We start from the raw sequence: 21,749 nt of genomic DNA on the forward strand, positions 1-21,749 counted from the left end.
TGTGTTTCTTGATTGTCATGTGTTTCTTGATTTAATGAACATTATCCCCAATGGGAACCAATTTTTTCAATAATTGTTACAGATAGGGAAAACCAAACTGGACCAGAACGCTGTGACGGGGATTATTGATAACCATGTCTTCTTGAAATTATGATCTTATTTGACTGTTAGTATATAAACTGAATACTCCATACTTGGTTTGTTAATCAGGAAATTTGTTGATAGACAATTTTTCTTAAATGGTACCACCCATGGGTCTTATTGTACATAGGTATAAACATTGATAACGAATATCTCCATGTCAGTGCTATGTATCAAGTGTTCTGTGAGTGAAAGAAATAATAACACAAACACAGGTTGACTTTGATACATTTACTCTTGTTCAGAGATGTGCATCAGCCAAGAGAGCTGCACCAAGTTGCTGCCCACCAGCTTGTTCACCCACTTCAGAACCGTCCACAGCATTACATCGGGGTATCCTGGTACCAAGGTACCCAAACCAGTGCTGTGGGTGGTCCTAGTGGCTGAGAGAGCAGTCAGTGCCCCACCTCAATGTTTGGCACTAGGGAATAGAAGAGAGATCATACAGTAACACAGCTTGGCCAGATGCTGCTTGGGTTTGTGGGGATACTTGTCTGTGTACTTGAATCATACTGGTGCTTAGCTTTTTTATGTGTGCTTGAATTATATTGGTGCATGTCTTACATTCGTGCTTAGCTTTTTTATGTGTGCTTGAATTATATTGGTGCATGTCTTACATTCGTGCTTAGCTTTTATTTCCTTGAATTATTTTTTGCAGCATTTCTTTCCTACATGAGCTTGAATTGGATTAGTGCTTGGCTTTTGTTGTCTACATGTGTGCTTGAGTTACACTGGTGCTTAGCTTTTCTTGTCTAAATGTGTTTGAATTACATTAAGTTAACTTCTGCAGTTTTTTTTTTAATAGTGAAGTGCAGATTCAGCTGGCTTTAGGCTGCTGTAAAAGCATGTCTAAATTGCACGATACTTTCATGTATGTAGTTACAAGATATTCTATGACAGCATCTGGCCAACATGCTGCTGTTGGGAGAGAACAAAGCCCAACAGTACCTGAAAGGTTATGGAATAAATAGAAGTGGATAGAGATGTGCCATATCAGCTCATCACAGGAGAAAGATAACCTAGATTTATAACAGCGGACTGCCGTCAGGATTGTTCTTGAAGGGTAATACTGGTCATGGCGTTGCCCCGGGACGTGGAGCTTCCACTTTCTTCATATCACATGTTCACAATATACATAACCAGCTTAGCTTTTGCATTGAAATATGAACACAACTTGAGTATTTTCAACAGCTTCTTTGATGAACTGTACACCTGCATTTTACACAGACCAACTGAAGGTTTTATCTATACAGTGAAATTGATGTAGTATATCTTAGAAGAACTTTGTACACTTTCTGTACACTGAAGTTCTGTGCGACACCCGGGTGCTGCACTGCACATCTCCTCTTTACAAACAATATTTACAAACTGAAGACAAACATTTACAAATAAGTTCAGCACCATGTATGAAGAGAGTCAGTCCGCACTGACATGTTTTACTATTGCTGTACACGAGCTCTAGCTGGGAACGATGATCACGTCTACACTGACAACAGTAATGGTGATGAGGATGTTCCTGATGATGATGACATCTGTGATTATGATGATGACAAGATATGATCGGAAGACGAAATGAAAAAAGCGAAATAATGTCTGACTGAAGCCAGCTGCTAGGGAAATTGCAGAAAGGTCAAGACGCGGGACCGTGTTGTCTTCTTCATCCTGAGTCGGTGATATCCAACATGGCTGCCAGCGCCTGGCCAGCACAACAAGGCAGGCTCCTCATCACACCTGGTCTTCCCACAATGCATAGCATTTCCTGTCCACTCCATCAGGACGACACATGACGTCTGAGCCTGCCCCGACACCAAGCATGTGCTGCCCTCTCTGTAGTCTGACCAATCAGCATCTGTCAATCAGTCACACTAGATTATAGGGTTTATCAACACATGCTACAACAAGATAGCAAGAAAGACAGTTCAGAAAGACAGGAAAGTAAGTAAGTAAGTAATACCTTAATGATTTTTCTGGATCTTTCCATCCAAGAAAGTTTTTAAAACTATAGCCAAATGTTTACAATCTATCACAGACTATTTTGAGTTAAATGAATATATTAAGGGGACATTAGTTACAGACACAATCTGCATGTAACATTATTCTGTTCAGATGACACAAATAGGTTTCCCACTCCAGGTGTTACACTGATTTCTATTTACAAAACTTACTTTGTGGCTCCAAGCTGAAACTAACCAACACATTCAACGACATTTTCAAATCTAAACATCACCAGTTATCTTAATTCTGCACTTTGTTGATGTAGTAACTGACTGACATATCAGACATGGTGCATTCAGATACAGAGTTCCAATCATTTAACACTTAAATCAGTTATGACCTAAAGGGAAGCACAAAGATAATTACTTTGCTCTGTAACACATTTCTTACATCAGAGTGTATAAATATGGAGGATATAACATGCAAGAAAAGATGATCAATAAATACCACTTAGTGGCAAGTCATGCACTTGAAACTGTGGCTATGAAAAAAACTTAGCCAGTAAGCTTGTTCACGCTAATTATTCCCGATGATTTGCTCGCAATACAACATCAAACAAAATGATTTGTACAGTGCAGAAAATAGCTCACTCGTGAAGCCAGTACTATCAATATATTGGTATTTCTTGAATGAAGAAGGGGCATGATGTGTGGTCAGTACAGTGCAAGCCACGCCTTTACAACTGTTCAATCAGTACCAAACCTTGCTGATGTCCTAAATATCTTAGCCACAAACTATCTTTACTGTTGCATCATGGGTTAATTCCAAATGTAGAAACTAGGTTCTCTCAGGCTTTAAGAAAATTTACAGAATTTCTTTCAAATCCAATTTCGACAGGATAATGATGTTTATTTTACTGTAATTGAAAATTTTGTCAAGGCATATGTGAAATCATTCACTGGTTTCTTCTTTCAACTTTTGATGACACTGTATCTACATATGTGAATAAATATGAATAAAGAAATACTAAGATTTCAGCTTTCTCCAAATATCAAGATGACTTTTTCGCTTTAGGTACATTCACTATCATCAACTAACTCTGATACTAATGTACGAATTGTATAAAAATAAATCGATCTATTTGATATGGTTCCTTACTCCTACAAGAATAAGAATTGAAGGAAATGATAGTATTAGACTGAAAGAGAAAGATTAGAAGATGTCAAATAAACCACATATAGCACAGACAAACAAGCACACCACAAGATGGACGCACGTACGTACGTACCTACGGACTGAACATTATCGGCCTGACCAGCCATGGGTATCATCTGATCAGAGAAAATCAGGACATTGAGGAAATAACGGCAAGCTACTGGTGCTGGCATGTACACTGAAGGTTACAGCATGTGCACCTACAACGGCGATCAACAACCAACTTATTTCCATACACGGTATGAAAATACAGTCAAGGAATAAGAATGGATTATTGCATTTTCATATGTTAGTGATAAGCAATTCAGACATTCTGATTATTTCGAGGATGATTGAAATATTTTCAAAATTGACTGTTAGTGTAAAAACTTAAAAAAAACAAAAATGGAAGATTGCCGTTCAGTTACATGCTTCTCATCAGTGTCATTTTAACTTCCTAACTTTAATTTAAATCCATCTACAAAAGATATTATAATGGAAACCTACACATATTTTCAAACTAGACATTATGCTTTTTGTAATCTTAAGAAATAAGACCAATCATCTTCTGTGTTACAATGACTTTTTTAGGTGAGAGAACTGATGACAACTCCAAAGACAGTCAAGTTAGATGAATTTTGTAACTGGCCATCAGGATAAGGGCTTATCTATTCTCACTACAAGCATTTTTGACTACGTGAGTTAATATTCAAACAGAAAACCTGAATGAAAGGCCATTAACTTCTTATGGTGGCATTTAGAGGTTGGGAAGTATCCATGAAATTAGTTGACACAGTCCAAGCTGTGCTTTTTAAAAGAATGTGTATCTACTTCAAATAAATGCCACCTAGGTATTGGTGTTTTCTGTGTTTTTTGTTTTATTGTCAAAAAAATATTAAAATATCTGAATTAAGATGGTAAGGAAATGAAGCGGATTCTTTAAGAAAGCTTTGACAAGTCTTGATTGCCTTAGGAACCCACACATCCTTTGTTTAGAATAGCCACCAAATTTAGCTCTCGAGTCAGCTGACTGTCTATGGAAGAAGGTGTGTCAGATCTTCACATACTGAAATATTTGTATCAGAATGATCAAGAAGGATACTGTTATTTTCAGATTACACACATTGACTGTGTCAGTAACACAGTATGTTGTGGTTGTATTGTATCAGCAGATCTCTGAAAATCTATAAGCACTCGGAACATTACCCACTTGCGTTACCTAGTCCTACATATTTCGGCTTTAGATTTCACAAGCTAGATTATGGGACAGGGTTTTTCCCCAAAATTTGTATCAGTGAAGGCATCAATAATTTAAATCCAAATTGCAAATTATTCCAACTCTTAACCAAAAGTAGATGACAACACCATATAACAGCTGTCTGTACTCACGACTGATTAATGATCAAAGAGCATACAAACCTGTGAAATTTTGACAATGGAAGCGTTCCTATATCATTATATCACTGTGACCGACAGAAAGGAAAAGTACCAGCCTTCCAACTTAAGTTGGAAATTTTAATAGCAAATGATGCCAATCAGTAATTACAGATCTCAATGTAAACCCCTTAAATATCTCACTGATCGCAATAAGAACCACAACATTATTTCAGATGTAAGACAGCATTTTCATTTAGGAACTCACTTCGAAACTTTGAAGAATTTCTTTGGCTTGTGGAGCCAACTGGAATCCAGAAGCCTCCGAGACCGTTTCTTGTCATCAGTTGGCGAGGCAGGTGCCCCCTCCCCTTCCGAACTGGTGGAAGAAAACCGCTGGGAAGCGGGCGGAGAAGTCGAGTCCGAACGCTTGGGTTTGCGGAAAACCACACCTTTTGTTTGTGATTCAGGTTCTACTGCATGAAGAGTCACACCTAGGTCAAATGACATTGATTGTTGACAAAGCACACCAATGGTCCCCATTTTCTTTTTCTTGCCTCCTTCTGAACGTTTGTGTAACTTTGGTGAAGGCAATTTACTGAAATCAACTTTTTGTCCTGCTCTTGGTGATTTGGGGAATGCAGGTTGTTCCCCTTGAGTTGGTGAGAGGCTTCCGGAGGCTTGTGGAGATGAAGACGATGATAATGTTTCTTGAGAGACAACAGTTATTTCATCGTCATGTTCCGTTTTTTTCCCTGTCTTACTTTGTGTTTGCTCACTGGCACTGTAGGTGGCGCTTCGGTCCCTTTGAGCGCACTCCAGTGAAGCCTGTCTCTCTGACTCGAACAACAATGGCATGGATTGATGGTTTGTGGGACTTATAGTTGAATCTGGTTTCAAGGAGCTGTCACTAGATATCACAGAACTTGGATCATGGAGTGCCCCCAGCTCACAAGACCTGCGTTGTGAGGGAGGCACTCGACTTTTCTCTCTTTTCCGGTATTCTTTGACTTCTGAATCTGATAACGCCCTTTCAGGCGAAGTCTTTGGACTAGGTGAAGTGTCAAACACTTCTGCTAGCTTCTTAACCTGTCCGTCATTAGTCACATCTTTCAGGGGTACAATGAACTTATGCTCTGGTCCACTGGGAGAGGAAAGTTTGCGTACAATATGCGAAACAAACTCAGATTGAGTGCGCGGAGAATCACTTCTTTGTAATGATAATGAGGAATTATTTTTGGAAGAATCCACACTTTTTGTGGGTGTGCCCTCTCTAGATAGTCTTTGTACCATGGTTTGTACATAGCTTGCGGAGATGTTTTCTTTGTCATGGCTCTTTGCCCTTTCTTGTTGTTGCTGTCGGCCTTCCTCGTCTTTGAGGTAGCGCTGGCGCAGACGGGCAGCATACACGGTATGGCCACTCCGGTACCGCTGACTCTCCTTCAGGAGCTCAGCGGCAGGCTTGAGGCGACGCACCGGTGACACCAAACCCACCTGCGGCAGGTACAACGTTGGACTTGGGGTTTTCCGTAACTCGAAAGTGTGCTGTGCTGTCTCACAGACAGTGGCACGTTTCTCAAACTTCTTGATCATGTCTGACAATGGTTTATCATCGCCTCCACTCTGATGGGAAATTTCGCCTGCACTATGTGATCGGACCTCCGGATCCAAATACGCACGAGGTCGAGGGGAATGTGTGCTCACAGGTGTGCTTTGTGTGAATGGTGGCAGTGGTGGTTTAGCCGCAGAAGCGCCAGACTCAGACTTCGGGGAGGTGTCCCTGCTGTCCTCAGTTTCCCTTTGTGATGCATCTCGCGCTTGCACTGGATGCTGGGACTTCATCTTTGGACTCTGAGCAGGTTTCCCGTGGACTGTAATATCTACATCTTGAGTAGCCTTGTGCACAGGACAACTCTCAACTTTATACGATTCTACTGATGTAGGCATTTCTGTACACTTCATCACAGTTTCAGTCGGGGAATATTCATCATCAATGATCTTGGCAGACTTGACGAGTCTGGGTTTGTCCAGACCTCGAAGCCGCTCTGGAATGGGTTCATCAGGGGTCTCTGTTACTTGTTGCGACTGGCTGGAAGCAGCACCCTCTGAGGTTCTACTCACTGGCTGCTTAGCAACACGTGTCTCCAAAGTGGGAGACCCCTTCTCCACTTTAGGGACATTTAACTCAGTCTTTGATATATCCTTGGGCAGAGAAACAAGTGCAGTAGGCAAACTAAGAGTGCATACTACTTCAAGATTATCATCATGTATAGAAGCTTTGCGTTCTAGAGGCATTTTTACACTTCCTTTCGAGGTTTGCAGGTGTTTTTCAACATGGTCAGTGGTTTGTTCATCCTGTTGTAAAACAGATTTGGAATGAATTCCGTCCCTATCAGAAGACGACACTGACACAACACCATCAGCTGGCTGTCGCCCAATGGGCTCTCTTACTTTTTCTTGCTTCCTCGTTTCCACAGCTGCAGAAGACAAACTGTCATCATAACATTTGCTCAAACAAATTCTTCCCCATTTCATTTAACTACTAAGTTTTGACATGATTTTTTTTTTCATTTAGATTTAATTCTTTTCAAAACAAAAATGATTACAGAATAATGTGAGAACATTTGGTAAATATCAAAACTGCATTAATACATTACACTTCAAATACAATCAATACTATTTTGTTCATAAGCTATGTTCAGCATCACCTGACCCAATCTCTTTGCATAAATATGTCTTTCAGTTTAATAACACAAAATAAAATCATAGCTTACTTAAAGTAACATTTTGTTCAGGTGAAAATGCTTTCCATATTCTGCTGATGCAATCTTCAATGTCCCCCATGTATTTAAAGATTGCAAAGGCAGACAACTATAATCACATTCTGTCGAATCATCATTTAATGTGTGTTATATAGTCAGTGAGTGAGTGAGTTCTGTTTTACACCGCACTCAGCAATAACCCAGCTATATGGCGGCAGTCTGTATATAATCAAGTCTGGAACAGACAATCCAGCAATCAACAGCATGAGCATCAATCTCCGCAACTGGGAACCGATGACGTGTCAACCATGTCAGCGAGTCTGACCAACCAATCTGGTTAGTCGCCTCATGCGACAAGCATAGTTGCCTTTTATGGGTTGATGAAGACCGATTGTACCCTGCACCTTCATGGGTCACTTTTGTGTATGTAACATACAGGTATTTAACACAATAGATTGTACCCTGCACCTTCATGGGTCACTTTTGTGTATGTAACATACAGGTATTTAACACAATAGATCTTACAGGTTACATTATGATGCTACTCTATTGTTTTGAGCATAAATTTTGATATAACATTTTAACTTTCTTACCTTCGTTTTTTTCATTCCTTGAAGCATGCAGTTAAAAGATGGAGAATACTACATAAACACTGATATATTACTCTTCATCCTTACATATACTCACATAATGCCCTTTTCATCTTGCTCATACTTCCATACCACCCTTCATCATACACACATTCATATACTGCCCTTTACCCTAACCTTCACTAACATACCACTCTTCATCATACACACATTCATATACTGCCCTTTACCCTAACCTGCACTCATATACCATTCTTCATCATACACACATTTATATACTGCCCTTTACCCTAACCTGCACTCATATACCACTCTTCATCATACACACATTCATATACTGCCCTTTACCCTAACCTTCACTCATATACCATTCTTCATCATACACACATTTATATACTGCCCTTTACCCTAACCTTCACTGATATACCACTCTTCATCATACACACATTCATATACTGCCCTTCACCCTAACCTTCACTGATATACCATTCTTCATCATACACACATTTATATACTGCCCTTCACCCTAACCTTCACTGATATACCACTCTTCATCATACACACATTCATATACTGCCCTTCACCCTAACCTTCACTGATATACCAATCTTCATCATACACACATTCATATACTGCCCTTTACCCTAACCTGCACTGACATACCATTCTTCATCATACACACATTCATATACTGCCCTTTACCCTAACCTTCACTCATATACCATTCTTCATCATATACACATTTATATACTGCCCTTTACCCTAACCTTCACTGATATACCACTCTTCATCATACACACATTCATATACTGCCCTTTACCCTAACCTTCACTAACACACCACCCTTCATCATACACACATTCATGTACTGCCCTTTACCCTAACCTTCACTAACACACCACCCTTCATCATACACACATTCATATACTGCCCTTTACCCTAACCTTCACTCATATACCATTCTTCATCATACACACATTTATTTACTGCCCTTTACCCTAACCTTCACTCATATACCATTCTTCATCATACACACATTTATATACTGCCCTTTACCCTAACCTTCACTGATATACCACTCTTCATCATACACACATTCATATACTGCCCTTTACCCTAACCTTCACTAACACACCACCCTTCATCATACACACATTCATGTACTGCCCTTTACCCTAACCTTCACTAACACACCACCCTTCATCATACACACATTCATATACTGCCCTTTACCCTAACCTTCACTCATATACCATTCTTCATCATACACACATTCATATACTGCCCTTTACCCTAACCTTCACTGACATACCACTCTTCATCATACACACATTCATATACTGCCCTTTACCCTAACCTTCACTCATATACCATTCTTCATCATACACACATTTATAAACTGCCCTTTACCCTAACCTTCACTGATATACCACTCTTCATCATACACACATTCATATACTGCCCTTCACCCTAACCTTCACTGATATACCATTCTTCATCATACACACATTTATATACTGCCCTTTACCCTAACCTGCACTGACATACCATTCTTCATCATACACACATTCATATGCCCTTTACCCTAACCTTCACTCATATACCATTCTTCATCATACACACATTTATATACTGCCCTTCACCCTTACCTTCACTGATATACCACTCTTCATCATACACACATTCATATACTGCCCTTTACCCTAACCTTCACTCATATACCATTCTTCATCATACACACATTTATATACTGCCCTTTACCCTAACCTTCACTGATATACCATTCTTCATCATACACACATTCATATACTGCCCTTTACCAGTATAACATCCTTTATCCTTATGTACAACTGTATAACATCCTTTATCCTTACACACACCCATATACCATGCTCAGATAACATCCTTTATCTTACCTCACACATAAATATTGCTGTCTGATTGGCTGAGCGCTCATCTATTATTTTCAATGTACCCAGTGTACAAACGAGGTGCACACCCCGCTGCCAATAAAAACTCATTCAGTATTTTGTGTTAGTTACTTATATTATCTTGAATAACATTAAATGACCCATAATGCACAGAAATTACCGATGTTTTGCGAATGGAAATCAATTGAATGTAGATTACTCTAAATCTTTTTTTCCTATGTCATCCGAATAACAGAAACATTTGGCTCTCTTTCCAAAGAATAGATTTTGACAAAACGTTCAAAGGCAGTCCCTGTGAATACTATGAAGGGGAATTACAACACGGCGGCTTTACTAAGACAATACATACGGGAAAAAACAACAAGATGCAAGATTCGAATCGTTTGATTGATACAGGTTGGTTGAACTGTACGATCCGACACTCATGCTTCAAACAGTTCAAAATTAACATTCAGGTGTTCGGTAAGATAAATACGTTGTTTACTGGACCCTCAGGGACCCTGGGTTGATGTACCCTCTTGACCAGTGAACACCTTATATCAACTTTTCACACACACATATACCATACTCAGATAGCATCCTCTGTCCTTACACACGCATATACCATACTATATGGATTTCTTGAAAGGAAAGTTTTATAGGTAAACGTCAACTATTAACCTACTGCAAGAGAATACAGTAGAACAGCATGTACACAGAGTTGATTTTAGGCTACCATTGTATACTAACTCCACAGTTGTCTACCCAGACATCAGTATTTTGACTGACCTGTTTTGGATGGAATGGAGTCACGTTTCTCAGCCGGCTGAGAGCTGTCGTCACTGGAAGTCACTTCTGTTTCCTTCAAACTCATGAATCGTTGTAGTGGTGGTCGGTCTGCCTCACGCCCCTCCACCTGAAACAATGGAAACCACCTGAAGCTGTCTCCCACAATGATTGGTCTTTGGAAAGGAGTTTGTGAGAGCTGATATATCCAGTTGGCCACTTATTTACATCCAGTAGACATTGATAGAATTAAAACATTGTTTTCCTGAAATCTCATTAAAATCAGATGCATGAAGATCTGACAACAGCTCCAGTGGTACCCTCGGCAAACTTTCACTTAACATATGTCTCAGCAACCAATCAGCTGACAGCATTCTAAAGTGAAAGAAATAAAAATTGACATTCATTTCTTCATTTCTTTACCATCTTATCAAAAGCAAACTGGCACTGAATCCACACATTCCCTTGATACTGTTCATAGTACACTATTTCAGGTGTAGATGCTCAACAAATATTGAAGATCAGTTATGTTATTCTGAACGCTTCTGTCTCTTTTAACCAGGATATGGAGGCCTCAAAGCTGATTGGTTGTCCTGACTCTTCCAAGACAACTTCCTGTGGATGGGCTGTCAGACCCTCATGCAGAGATTCATGCAAGACTTAGTGGGTACAGCAAATATAATTTCACTGAGCTTTCCAAAAATATGTTGGCTCATCATTACTATAATACAATAAAATGGAATAATGTGCAGCACTAGTTCACAGGTAGTAAATTTTGAGCAGCACCAGTACATGAATAAAACTATGAGTAGAAGTAATAAATAACTATGAGCAGCACTAATACATGGGAATAAAACTAGGAGGTGCACCAATACATAGGAATAAACTAGGGGTAGTACTAATACACAGGAATAAAACTATGAATAGCACTAATACACAGGAATAAAACTATGAATAGCACTAACACACAGGAATAAAACTATGAATAGCACTAACACACAGGAATAAAACTATGAATAGCACTAATACACAGGAATAAAACTATGAATAGCACTAATACACAGGAATAAAACTATGAATAGCACTAATACACAGGAATAAAACTAAGTGTAGCACTAATACTCAGGAATATATCTAGGAGGAGCAATAATACACGGGAATATAACTATGAATAGCACTAATACACAGGAATAAAACTAAGTGTAGCACTAATACTCAGGAATATATCTAGGAGGAGCAACAATACACGGGAATATAACTATGAACAGTCATAATACGCAGGAATAAAACTAATAGTAGCACTAATAGACAGGATAAACTGGACCATAACTACAAGCAGCACTAATATGCCGGAATGAAAGTAGGAGCAGCAGGAATAAAGCTAGGTTCTAATACACAGGAATGTAATAAGGGCCAGCACCAATACACAGGAATAGAACTATATAGAGAAAACATATTGTAAGCCAATGGTATAGAGTTGCACTTAAAACAAACATCATCAGAAGTCTTACTCAGTGAACAAATAGTAAATATTTAAAAACAAGACCTCAACTGCTAAAATATTAAAATTTTAAATCTCATACAGGAATGGAAAATTTCTTGAATTTTACACAGACACATAAATACTTTCAAAGATTTTATTCAACTTATTGACTGCACTTACATGATTTGGTACACCATAACATTTTTCAGCCTACAAGAAAAAAAGAATCAGCATCAATGTTGATTGTCACAATATGACTGATGTGCAAAAGTAACCAAACCAGGAGAACTACGACCATCTACAGCGAACAAATAAGGATCAGCGTCAGCATGCTGACAATCTCACCACTCTAACCCCGCGGTCTGCGCCTCCGAATGTGTTCCATCGTTTGACAGTAGCCGGATGGCGAGACTCCTGGTACTGGTAGAGTTCAGACTCGCGGCGTGTGATGTCAGCTTGGAGCAGCAGATTGTTCACTTCCTGCAGCAGCAGCTGCCTCTTGATGTCCATGATCTCCTTGTTCCGCTGCAGGTGACTCAGGCGGAGGTTGTTCATCTGGAGCATGGACGCAATGAGTGAGTTAGTGTTGTGTCACTGTCTCTAATAATACAATTGTATCAAGAGAGTGAGTGAGTTTAGTTGTATGCCACACTCAGCAATATTCCAGCCATATGGTGACGGTCTCTAAATAACTGTGCATTGATCTGCGCAACTGTCAACCAAGTCAGTGAGCCTGACCACCCGATCCTGTTAGTCCCTTCTTACAACAAGCATGGGTTGATGAAGGCCTTTTCTAGCCTGGACCTTCATGGGTCAGTTGTATCAAGACAGGACCTAGATTTTCAAAGCTCTCTTAGCTATAAGATAGTTGTGACTGCCATACATTAACATTAACTTACGACTATCTTAGCGCTAAGACGGCTTCGAAAATCAAGGCCCACGTGTACCCATGAAGGCAAGCTGACCATCTGAGAACCCAAGACAAACTAAGCCTTTACAAAGCTGCCTTCCTTATGGTCAACTAAACATTTCAGGAAGACACATATTGTGTTTTTTCTCAAATTAGAGGTAGTTTTCTTGTACATTTAGGAGAATTAAACTGAATTTGGAACTGAATACCCCCAAAACATCATCCCTAATATCTGCAACTTATTTCAGACATATGACAGATTCAACCCAGAAAAGCATCTCCATTTATAGACGATATTATAAGCTATATAACTGAGGCACCTCCACAAATGCAAAGGACAGCATCAGACATTATAAGCTGCACCTGGCAGACAGCTTTACTAGTAACAGCTCCACCTACCTGGACTTGCAGCTGCATGGCTTGGCTGTACAACTTCTCAAAGTTATGTAGAGCAGACGACTTCTGTGAGGCCTCACCTGAAACACAGAACCACTTCAACTGACAATACCCAACAATGCCAGAGTTCCTGTCCTTGACGTCTGTCACCCAAACAGATAACACAACAATGGGACATATTGAAGGGAACAAAGGGTCAGACTAAAAATACTTCTGAAAATCATTTTGATGGACTACAGTGGTGAAAGATATTGGATGTACGAACCAGGCTGAACATGAAGTGGTATAGTGGTGAATGGATTATGAGAACAGACAGTCTTGTCTGAAGCCCATATCTAGTTAAATCCTTTTGGCCTAGAAGTCTAGAGTCAACGAAAATGTAATGAAATATTTCTAGCCATGTTGGGGCTAGTTGAGACTAGTTTTGTGACAGAATGACTCCTAACACTCAGTCAGTACCAACTTACGTGACTGCGATGCCTGTAACAGCATGACCCTCATCTGCTCCACAAGGTCCATCAGTTGGATGCTGACCAGTTCCTCACCCTCTATACTCTGCCACTTCCCAACCTGCAACACAGCACAGACGTCACACTACTATACAAATAACACATCCTGACCTACTACATAGTAGCAATTATGGTCTCAGTAAATGGTCTTACATACTTTCATACTGAATAAAGAGGGAGCTTCAAACATAATTTTAAGTATTGTTTCAACCAACCCAAGTTAATTGATTAGCAAAGATATGTTTCCATAAGATATGTAATCCAGCAACTGACATCATGAGCATCAATCTATAAAACAAACAATGACATGCATCAGGCCAAGTCTGCCAGTCGCCGTATCCTGTTCACTGTATTTCAGTCAGGGACATCATTTGAAGTTCAATGCAAGAGTTCTCTCCCTTCCATTTTAACACTGGTTAAAGGTTACATATTCAGACTCAATATCAGCTCCTTCATACACAAATAGCATCATCAGCACTTTGAATTTCATGTTGTCTAAATAGTTAAACTCCCAAAAATCCATCACACTCACAAGTTCTTTCATCTTCCAATGACTGACAAATGGCAATTAGTGAGTTTGATTCCAGTTATTGCAAAACCATTTTGCTAGTTTGCAAACTTGATCTGTATTATATATATTATTTTTGAAGGTAATGACTATCTCAGTTACACAGAAACAATGTCTCATTGTCATTCACAGTGTTCACAAGAGGGTTTAGCTCTCTGTTCACGGTTATTTCACTCACAAAGTGTCTTGCATGCATCTCGTGTGTATCCAGGATCGAACCATCTACCTTGTACTTGTCAGACTCATGTAATATCAATTACATTGAGATGGTCTGTGTTAATAGCACCTTTCAGGCCTAGACTTGACCCACATGGAAATCTCAACAGATTCTTGTGGCCTCACAGGTAAAGAATGAAAGGGAGATAACCTCTGCATGGTGACTGTTGTGTCAGTCACACCTTTCAAACCTAGACTTGACCCAAATGGAAATCTATACAGATTCTTGTTGCCTCACAGTAGAGAATTAAAGGGAGATAATTCTCACATGGAGATGTCTGTGACCTTCTGGACCTAAATTTAACACATCCTTTACTGATTCTTGACTTGCAGGAAAACGAAAGGAAATGAAAGGGAGGTAACTTTTGCATGGCGATGTCCATGTCAATCACACCTTTAAGACCTACATTTGACCAACACAGAAATCTCAATGTTCAGATTCTTGTAGACTCACAGCAGCAGTTTCCATTGATTCAGCAAGCTTCTCGCCAACGCCATCCAGCTGTTTGATCTTCTGCTCGAGGTCAGCCACAGTGGCCTCTAGCGCTCCGACCTCTAACTTTACAGCCTGGGGTTGCCCTCCTCCTGAAGACAACTGTTTTCTGTAGCGGGCTGCAGAGAAACAAACAACACTCTGGTCACTTATGATATGAAGTATAACTAAAGTTGCAAGAGTTGTGTCCCTTATGAAACGTCAGTTTATATTGTCCAGAATAACTATATTATGTTTTAATATATTTCCCACATATTCTTTGAAAAATCATGTGATGTACACAATATGAAACAGAATGTTTTTTTTATATGTCTTTTCTTTAAGCAATGTTCTGATTAGGACTGAATCTGCTGATTGCCTTGTCTAAATTACACAAATATAATGACTTAAACTCTGCCTTTCGACAGGTGAAGTTATATATATCTTGTTGTCCTAAATCAGATGCTCACCATGTACATTGATAATCTGGTTTTAGGGAACATTCTTAATCATTTTCATATTTAATTTTTTTTCTACAGATCTGAGGTCCAACAATTAAAATAACTGAGTCTTGCGGAATCTGAGATTTTGAAATTTGAATGTCTAAGACTCCAGTGGAAAGATGTCATTAATGCCAATCTCAGGTCTTGAGTGGGATGCATGCACTGGAAGTTCCAGGTTATTTCTTTAAAAGGTTAAGAGGAAAATGTTGGAAACTGATGGTCAGACTAACAAGATACCATGATTACGCTTCAGACTTTCAATCTGAGTGAGCAAAATATGGCCATGAAACAATTACAATGAACAACTTGATATACTGACACAGATAGCACAACACAGCACAAAACAATCAGAATGAACAAATTAAATAAATATTTACACAAAAGACAAAAAAGGTCATTATCACCAAATTTTGAAAAATGATAATTGTTTAATGCCATGTTGGCTATTGGCTGTACACATATCACCAGCAAGAATGTTTTCCTAATTTCTTGTTGTAAAGAGATTTCTAACAGAATCAGTATTCAAACGTAAAATTCTAGTTTCTTTAAACTTCTCAGTGTACATGTTGATTTTACTGAACATACATTTGTAGAAATGTAATGAAGAAACTACTGATATTTGCAAAGGAATAAGAAACTGGACACCTATGATAAAGAGTGAAAATACAGGAAAACATTCTTGCTTTCAAATAAACTAAAGAACAAAAAGAACAAAATAAAGAACTTATACAGACCTCAAAATCATAAAGAGATACTTATGATCTTTAACATATGCATATCTCCCAAACTGTCAAGATATTGATAAAAAAGAAAGTTAATTTTCTTTGAAATTTGACAAGAAATGTTTGATATTTCTATGTAAAATTCAGCAGTATCTCTTTTTGACATATCTCACAGAATATATGAAGGGCTCCAGTACCCATCTCGGCCGCATGTTCGTCTCTGACCAGAGATAGCTTTTCGTTGAGGTCAAGAACTTCCTCCTGAATTGCTGCATACTCTAGTTCCTTCCGCTGGAGCTCCTCTAGAAGTTGGAGATTTGCTCGCTCCAGACTGTCAAATGAATCGACACTGATTGCCGGAAATCAGAATCAAAAACAGGTTAGTGCACGATCCACACGAAGACATGGTCCCATTGCCCTGGGTTGCCGCCATGGAGGCGCCGTTGAAGGGGAACAATAGGCATGCCTTCAGGAAGGAGGGAGAAATAAAAAAAGACTATAAACAGTCACAAAATAAATGATAAATGTCACTACACATGTCTGGATATGGAGTTGATATACACCGTATTCACCATGATAACACCCAGGAATGCTAAACTGTTCCTTCAAGATATGCTTTGTTAAAGATACCCTCATTCTCTTGTTTTAAAGTTCTCTTCCCTAACACATCTTGACTTTTCCAAAAATTTACCAATCTCTTTCTTTTTCCAGTCTGATACATATGGGACAAAACTGATTACAATCTTCTGTATGCACTATGAATGCATTTATATAGAAACATATCTAGCTGTAATAATGAAAAAGGTTTAGAGTTAACTTTTGCAATTTATTTGAATGTGGAGCTGACTAGGTCAGAACCTAATCCCGAAGTATTTGATTGATTTTTTTTCATCGAACTTACACCTCCTGTACAGTATTAAGACTTGGATCTGATGTACGAGTCAGAACCTACTGACAGATCCAGAAATATGCAATTGATTTCTTCATCCCAAGCAGAGTTACTTCTCCTTTAACATACTAAAATGTGGATCTAATGACTGGCTCAGAACCTGGAGTCAGATCAAGGAACATTTAATTGATTAACCTCTGAAGACATTATGCCAAGATCGGAAACTGAGGCCATAGATGGATAAAGCTTTTTAGAAAAATCATCTCGATGCTACTATGTTGAATACGGTTGCTACAGGTGACTATATAACTTCTACTGCTACAAATAAAATAAAACAGAACAATGTTCTCAAAAAGTTCAGTACTAAGCAATACTAAATACAGGTTTCCTGAGAACTAGGAACAGACATGTAGAGGAAACAGGACCCTACGTTGACAACCACATACACAGACATATTGTGTTTATATACAGTGTATAGATGTATATAACATACATTTATTACTATCATGCAGTGTAGTATTAATTTCTCTAATAATCTAATGTTAAGTAGGATATAGAATTTGTAATCAAAGCTCTGAAGTTCATCAGAAGACAGCATGAAAATTAAGCAGCCAAATAGGCTGATCAGTAATATCAGTCCCGTTCCAGATGTTCTTTAGCTGAACCTGACAAACTTAAAGACTTTAATGTACTAAATACATGTATTATAATACTGCCTGTTTCAACTGATTCCTTTGCTATCTATAAAATAATTTCGTAAAACGTATATATAATCTAATTTCTTCATTAATAACAATTGCACAGAAATCTACTTCTTTTTGATTAAATAATTTCAAGATATTTGATAACACATTTGAACACCTCCAGTTTGATATTTTCTTTTTGCTGATAAAGTAGTGAGTTTAGTTTTATGCCACATTCAGCAATATTGAAGCTATATGATGGATACAATATAGTATCCATGCTGTTAGACCGGTATATACACATAGGTATATAAAAGTACATTGTTCATTCTCAAAAACCTGAATCAGTTGATGTAAAGAGGAACAGATTTTTTCCCTTTGGTTTACACTTAAAAATCAATTCAAATCACACATAGATTATTTTTTTCAAAACATCATTCGAATAAGTTGTCATGTCTGCAGTTTCAGATACTGTATTTTGTTGCCATACCAACAATAAAACACATTAACTACTTGCAGTTTATGGTCGGAGTAGCCAATCATCTGAGGTAATGACATCAAAGACTAATGATTTTATACAACACTGTTGCAATTTTGTGATTGGTTTCTCTTCCTAAGGGCTAATGAAGGACAATTAATAACTAGTGAGGCATACAATTTATTGGATAATTGTCGACTCAGTTGACTTTCAAAACTTGTTGTGCAGATAACATTACTCAGGGACTGTGTCAAAACTACAAATCATATACACATCATATTCTTCATGCTAGTGTCTCATGTCATGTATATTGTCACAACTATTTTTGGTCATCTAATCCATGCTTTCAGGAAAGTAGCATTCGCAGTGTAAAAAAAGCAATCTAATGAAAACAACTGGTAGGAAATGGTATGGGATAATTTTGACATAGTCCCTAATAGAGACTTCCAGCTGTTAACTACATCTAACTGGGTGAAAGATATATGCAGTGGGACTAGTAATAATGGGTTGGCATTTGGCAGGTATTTCACATATCATGATGACAATTATTACCAAATATATTCCCTACCCTTAAATATGTGATCATATGACACAAACTAATTTAAAATATACCTTTCCTTTAATGAAATAGTAATCAACATTCAAAAGCTGATCTCCACCCTAAACACGCATGCATTCACGCACACAAATAAAGAAGAACTGAAGTATGTAAGTCAAAATTTCAAATGACCCAAATCAAAACTAATAAACCTTTGTATTTTTCTCAACAAAAAAGTTTTTACTAAACTTTCAGTAATGTTGATAACATATCACACAAAAGGATATTTTCAAGGAAAAAAATCTAAACTAAAAAACCAATATCTGTCACTCTCACAACACTGCAAAATGCCACCCAGTAAAATTACAAGTCCATCTAACTACAAAGTTACATCTGGCATGGTAGGATATTGTTTTGTGGCCATACTCCAGCATATGTGTGTGCTCCACAATACATGAATACATTCACATATGACTCACAGGTAAATATTCTTCGCTGAAACAATTGTCCTTGATTCAAACACGAGTATAAGAAATCAGTTACATTATCTCTTAGATCAAGAAGCCATACAACATAGATGTTACAATAACCTGTTTGATTCACTTGTAAAAAATTTAAATTTTTCAGGCATCTGTACATTTGAATATTTGGTTCACTTAGACCCTTAACTGAAGTTATATCTGAATTAGGGGATCTCAAAACCGTTCGATGACTCTCCATCCGTGTGGAAGAGTTTTGTTCCATTTTAAGCAAATATTCCATCAGTCACATCAGGGACTGTAGTCCAGGCTTCATCACTTTTTGTTTTGTTTAATTTTTAAGCAGCAAGCCTGGGCTTCTAGTGTCAGCAATGCTTAACCATTAGTTCTTCAACGTTTGAGACTTGTAAGTTACCAAACACTGCCAACTAGTGTTTTTCATAACACTTTTAACAAGCAGAACAGAAGGTCTATTTGGCTATGAATATGCTTTGTGACTGATGGCACTCAAAGAGTACATAAATTTGGTAACAGATATAATTCAATGATTCTGTTCCACAAAACAAATGACTGCAAGGCAATGTTGTATTATGGAGTTACCATCATCCTAGCACTATGACTGCCTTGTCAGATAACACCAACTTAGGTCCTCACCAAACATTCCAATAGATTTTAAAGACTCTAATACCTGATCTAGTTAAAAAAATAATTAATAATATCATTTGTACTATTTGTGAGTCAGTCTAGGTTTACGCTGAACTCAGCAATACTCCTGATATACAGTCTGTAAATAATCTAGACTGGATCAGACAATCTGGTGATCAACAGCATGAGCATCAATCTGTGCAATTGGGAACTGATGACATGTGAACATGACCACCCAGTCTTGTTAGTCGCCTCTTATGACAAGCATGGATTACTGAAGATCAATTCTAACCCTTCATGGGTCTGTAGTATTTGTGAGTGACTAAAGATAGTGACTGACTAGCTAAGAGCTAGAGCTCACCTGGCAATATTGGACTTCATGATTGTGGTGCCCTCCTCTGTGATGCTGGTGTCGTCCCCAACGCTGGTCTCCGAGGACTTCTCTACAGGCGAGGTCTCTTCAGGGGAGTCCCAGTAAGGCTGAAGAGTCAATGGTGGAGGCTTGCTGGACTTGGGTCTGGCGCCTTGACCCGCTCCACCAGTGGCTCCACCTGTTGGTGAGGTCTGAGGTTCAGATTTAACTGTTGCTGTTTCCTGAGCCTCTCGTGATTGCTGTAAACTTCGTTTCTGAGCTTCCAGATAGATGGCTGTGGAGATGTCATGTGACAAACCTTTCATCACTTCCCATTCATGAAGCTTCCGAGCAAAGTCTGCGGTGACCTTGTACTCTGCCATTGGACTTATAATGGGGTTCCGGAATGATGATTCATCCGACTGACTTAGTCTACCCTTCATCTTTTCTAACTTGGCCTCTCGCTCTAGTGCTCGGAGCCTCTCTTTCTCAAGCCTCATCTTCTCTTTCTCGAGCTTGACCTGTTCACGTTCCACCTTCTGCAGGTCTCGCTCTCGTTGCTTCTCCATTTTTTCCTTCTCCTTTTCTTCTCGTGACTTTTTACTTTTCTGACGTTCGTCTTTCCGACTCTTGCTTCCCTTTCTCTCTATCTCAGGACTTCCTTCTTTCGTTTCTCGGCGATATTTAATTCGCTCCCACTCTTGAAGTTTGCGACTGAAACTTTCGGTGATTTTTCGCTGGAGGTCATCCACATTAACAGACGGACTGACATCGACTGGGGTGATGTCATCAACTGATTCCTCCCCAGAGCTGTCCCGACTGTGTGGTCGATGTGGAGATGAACCTGTAACAATAGTCGAAAGTCAGGAGAACTACACCCAATTTTAATACTGATAGTTGTCATACCATTACTCTCCTGAAAAGAAGCAAAACGTCTGAAACTACCACCTGAAGATGTCCTGAAATATATATTCAATCCAAGAATCAGCGGTAACAGCTACAACAGACAAACATAGTTTCTCAGTTCAATCTCAGTTTCATCCTATAGGAGAGACTGCTCAACTTTCAATTATTGATTTATTTGGTTTTTTTCTCATTTAATTTCAGAAGAAATTGTGAAAGACATTTTCCAGATAGACTATCTGTTTTCACCAGGTGGAGTAACTTCAAGATATACTTGGTTCCCTGATCAGAGAACCTTCACAGTGTAACAG

At 38.6% G+C, this 21,749-nt stretch overlaps 1 protein-coding gene across 14 annotated transcripts in view; it reads right to left on the reverse strand.

Annotated features, from left to right (window-relative positions):
- Positions 1-357: 357 nt before the first annotated feature.
- Positions 358-21,749, reverse strand: part of LOC137285054 (calponin homology domain-containing protein DDB_G0272472-like) — a 168,086-nt gene continuing 146,694 nt past the window's right edge. For 5 of the 14 annotated variants that reach the window (XM_067817246.1, XM_067817247.1, XM_067817244.1 and 2 more), the window contains 9 exons: positions 20,545-21,379; positions 16,645-16,820; positions 15,229-15,386; positions 13,949-14,051; positions 13,485-13,561; positions 12,521-12,730; positions 10,696-10,822; positions 4,913-7,121; positions 358-3,491 (listed from right to left, as the gene is read on the reverse strand). In XM_067817246.1, the coding sequence (XP_067673347.1) occupies positions 3,449-3,491; positions 4,913-7,121; positions 10,696-10,822; positions 12,521-12,730; positions 13,485-13,561; positions 13,949-14,051; positions 15,229-15,386; positions 16,645-16,820; positions 20,545-21,379 (3,938 nt within the window). In that variant the 3' untranslated portion in view covers positions 358-3,448. The remainder of the gene's footprint in view (positions 3,492-4,912; positions 7,122-10,695; positions 10,823-12,520; positions 12,731-13,484; positions 13,562-13,948; positions 14,052-15,228; positions 15,387-16,644; positions 16,821-20,544; positions 21,380-21,749) is intronic. The other 9 variants (XM_067817253.1, XM_067817256.1, XR_010956942.1 and 6 more) reach the window with 8 other exon arrangements.

This window comes from Haliotis asinina, chromosome 5 (genome assembly GCF_037392515.1).
Source record: "Haliotis asinina isolate JCU_RB_2024 chromosome 5, JCU_Hal_asi_v2, whole genome shotgun sequence".
Classification (NCBI taxonomy): Eukaryota; Metazoa; Mollusca; class Gastropoda; order Lepetellida; family Haliotidae; genus Haliotis; species Haliotis asinina.